The sequence below is a fragment of the Vanessa atalanta genome, chromosome 4, assembly GCF_905147765.1.
Source record: "Vanessa atalanta chromosome 4, ilVanAtal1.2, whole genome shotgun sequence".
Lineage (NCBI taxonomy): Eukaryota > Metazoa > Arthropoda > Insecta > Lepidoptera > Nymphalidae > Vanessa > Vanessa atalanta.
The window spans coordinates 281,343-284,828 of record NC_061874.1 but is presented as its reverse complement, the minus strand read 5'-3'; the positions used below and the strand labels follow the sequence as shown (position 1 = coordinate 284,828).

General features: G+C 36.2%; 1 protein-coding gene across 1 annotated transcript; it reads left to right on the top strand.

Annotated features, from left to right (window-relative positions):
• Positions 1 to 2,155: 2,155 nt before the first annotated feature.
• LOC125077816 (achaete-scute complex protein T3-like) lies at positions 2,156 to 3,270 on the top strand. The gene is made up of 2 exons (XM_047689888.1): positions 2,156 to 3,038; positions 3,172 to 3,270. The coding sequence occupies exon 1, from the start codon at positions 2,315 to 2,317 to the stop codon at positions 3,029 to 3,031; it is 717 nt and encodes a 238-aa protein (XP_047545844.1). The 5' UTR covers positions 2,156 to 2,314; the 3' UTR covers positions 3,032 to 3,038; positions 3,172 to 3,270.
• The last annotated feature ends 216 nt before the right edge of the window (positions 3,271 to 3,486 follow it).

Here is a 3,486-nt window from a genome sequence, read left to right as displayed (position 1 = left end):
GGAAAAACCCGCTGCTAACAAAATACAATTACGTTGAATACTTAGGTATTCATACAGTCCGCATACAATAAGCGTTTATTATTATGATTAAAAATAAACAAATTTTATGTTTAATAATAAACATATAACATAAAATTATAAAGCTAATGCTTTATAATAATTATTATTCGTGTATGTTTTGCCAAAGGGCTTGCGAACTACAAAAATATCTGTAATCTAGAAAATGTTAAAAGTTTTTAATATCTGCGGCGATCTTATCAAAAGTGTCTAAAAATATAAACAAGAATTAAACACAATATTTCTTTGTAACTTTCTTGATCTCTATTATCTTAAAAGGAATCAGGCGCCTTTTAAATATGAGGTGCCCACTGGAACTGCGGCTATAACATCAAGTTGTAAGTGAAAATCTTTGTATGCAATTACTTTAATTATACATAAAACGCGTCGTAGCATCGTTTTATAACGAAACTTACTTTTATTTAATTACGAAAAATGTTAGAAGCTTTAAAGCTTACAATATAAATTTAGACTCACGCACATTTTTTAATAGATTTAACATATATAAATCAGGATTTTTGTATATACTTTTATATTATATATACAAATTCAATGTATGTTCTTTGTTCAAACGACGAAACCGACATTGACTATGTTTCGAACATAATATATTTATCCAATGAGAGATTAATAGGCCAAATAAAAAAATAGGTACTCAGAAAATATAAAAAAATAGTCCGGCAACAACGCCACCTACCGGGTCCAACTAAGTACTATACAGTTGTCACTATTTTGTTCAAGGATGTGTCGATGTTATCGTAAAATCATTACACACATAAATAAAATGCAACCCACTATCTATACAAGAATCTTCAAACATAGCTTAACTCCGAGATAAATACTTTCCTCGAATCTAACATATATTTAAAAAATGTTCCAACGAGTGTCAAACGAGCAAGACTGATTGCACATGCGCCTGGACGTTTAGAATTTTTTAATAAAATAGCGATCACATTTCATTAATTAGAATTCAAAAACAATAAATTAATAGTCCACTTTAAATTAACCAATTGGTATTTGAATAATTTAAGAGAGCCAATGCAACAACGCCTGAACGTTCCCAGCGAATCGATATTTCAACATTCCAGATATGTGGAAAATGCAGGGAAGTCCGTGTATAAGGTAACATTACCTATAGGTAAATACGATTTGGACGCGGCGCAGGACTGTTATTATGTTTTTTTTTTTTAACATGTTCAACCAAATTACACAATACAAATCTATAAAATAATTCAAAGTGACAATACTGCGTATATTTTTTTTTTACAAAGAAACTAATTCCTCAAATTAAATTTATAATAAGTAAAATAATTTGCATAAAAACGAAAATCTTACGAATGTCACAAGTTCCACTGTAACAAAGGTAACGAACCATACTAATAGCCTATTCTTTGAGATGCTTATTTTTTGTGAAGGTAGAAATACTTTTAATTCATTGCCTATAATTGGCACAATGACCATTTACTACGTCTGGACATATTGGTCACCAGCAATTTGCTACTGAAATAAGCTAGACTAATTGATGCGACTGCTAAAATACATGGCCGCATAAATATGCAGGAGCGGCTAATCCTTTTATAGTAAAAAGCCCTAAAATACCTTAACAAGAATGACAACGACAATGTCGATAAAGCTCCGATTAAAGCAAAGTGACTTTTATCCGCGACTAATAATATCTTAATACGAGAAAACGTTTCATGTCGCACACATCGCGAACCATCAGATAAATAATATTCGACTTATTTGTTTTATCATTAACAAAGTAATCTTAGGTGATAAAATTCAATTCAGTATGGAGGATGTGCCTTAACTGTTCGGCTTGACTACTCTTGTCTTTCGTATGACAATTAGTTTTTATAAATAAATCAAGTGCATACTCTAATAATATATTTATGTTATACAGCACAATTTAGTGGTCATCAGAAAAAACCTGGGCACGCGTTAGCCGCTCGCTGCCCGCTCCCCTAACCACTCGCCAGGTACGAACCCGTACGTATAAAGGGGAAGGGATGATGGAAAATAATAGGGGAAGAGAATTTTAAAATTTATATTTTTTGCAGCCGGCGCAGGTGATATAACGCGTGCGCGTGCGCCGGTGGCTCACTTGTGCGTGAAGCTCCGGTGCCGTCGCTCGCGCTCGCCTAAACCGAAAGCTCCCACAAAGCCTTTCTTTACGCGCCGGCTAGTGCTTTCCCGAACGCCGCGCGGATCAGTTGTGTGCTCTTATCTCCCGCGAACGCTCGCGCAAACACGTAAAATGTTACAAGAAATACAATTAGTTCAAGGTCAAACCAACTACGTAGTCGTATCCTCCGGCTACCCGTCTGCGACTGTAACGAAACCAGCACTGGAAAAAAGGATTGTACCGATTGCCCCAGCTCCGGAAAAAAATTATGTCACTCACGACACGCCGCCCAACCAACAATACAGAAAGAAGGTGCATTTTAGAACGAACCCTTACACCGGACCTCAGGCTGTGTCCATTGCGAGGCGTAATGCACGTGAAAGGAATCGCGTGAAGCAAGTAAACGATGGATTCAATGCACTTCGTCGTCACTTGCCAGCCTCCGTAGTGGCCGCCTTGTCTGGTGGCGCCAGACGGGGATCTGGAAAGAAACTCAGTAAAGTCGATACATTACGGATGGTCGTTGAGTACATCAGATATTTGCAACAATTACTCGACGAAAGTGACGCTGCATTAGGAATCACACGTGACCAAGAAAATAGAGAAAATATTCCAAGTAGCAATTCGCAAAGTATGAATTCGCTGTCGGATATGGACGATGGTTTCTTCTACGGAAGCAGTTCCCCGTGCTCGGAGAAAGCGAATTCCCCTGCGCCTTCGGAGTGTTCGTCTGGAGTTTCGTCGGCATATTCACCTGTCGACCGATACGAAGTGTCAACGCAACAGACTCTCGGGCCCATGGATGAAGACGAGCTGCTCGACGTCATATCCTGGTGGCAACAGAAATAGCAATAACGTAAGAATCTATTATATTATACACATACATTATAACTATTAACTTGGCATAATTTTATGATTGATTACTATTGTACGGAGTGTACTTAGTAAGTAAATAATAATAGTGCTAATGTATATTTTTTTATCTGCAGGTATCTGAAGTGAACGAGCTGAACGAAGTTTTGTTGAATCCCTCCGAGTATTACTCTTTATAGTAAAGACGAAAAGACTCTTTATATTTCTAGTCAAATTTTAGTGCCTTAAAATATTAGATATTAAGTTAATAGTGTGGTTAGTAAAATGATAAGTGTTCGAAAAACATTCTGGAGAAGTGAATAATCGAAATAATTTCATAGATTTTGGGATTTTATCGACTAAGGCCTTGAACCATAAAAAAGAACATTTGAGGTTTTATTACAGGTTTGTAAGAGAACCGACTACAATATGTAAATACATAGATTAAGATA